The sequence below is a fragment of the Primulina huaijiensis genome, unplaced genomic scaffold (genome assembly GCF_012295235.1).
Source record: "Primulina huaijiensis isolate GDHJ02 unplaced genomic scaffold, ASM1229523v2 scaffold189584, whole genome shotgun sequence".
NCBI lineage: Eukaryota > Viridiplantae > Streptophyta > Magnoliopsida > Lamiales > Gesneriaceae > Primulina > Primulina huaijiensis.
The window spans coordinates 1-259 of NW_027347850.1; the positions used below are offsets into that span (position 1 = coordinate 1).

Sequence of the window (259 nt, forward strand, 5' to 3'; positions counted from 1 at the left end):
ATCAGCTGTAGCATCCTGGTACTGCTGATACTCGGCCACAAGATCGTTCATATTACTCTCTGCCTCAGTAAACTCCATTTCATCCATTCCCTCGCCAGTGTACCAATGCAAGAAAGCTTTACGCCTAAACATGGCAGTAAATTGCTCACTAACACGCCTGAACATCTCCTGGATTGAAGTAGAGTTTCCAATGAAAGTAGATGCCATTTTCAGGCCCTTAGGAGGGATGTCACAAACACTAGACTTAACATTGTTTGGA

At 44.0% G+C, this 259-nt stretch overlaps 1 protein-coding gene across 1 annotated transcript; it reads left to right on the forward strand.

Annotated features, from left to right (window-relative positions):
* Positions 1 to 28: 28 nt before the first annotated feature.
* Positions 29 to 256, forward strand: LOC140965986 (uncharacterized; the record flags this gene model as incomplete). The annotated part of the gene is made up of 1 exon (XM_073426271.1): positions 29 to 256. A coding segment is annotated over one exon (228 nt), but the record flags the coding sequence as incomplete, so codon positions are not given.
* Positions 257 to 259: the final 3 nt, after the last annotated feature.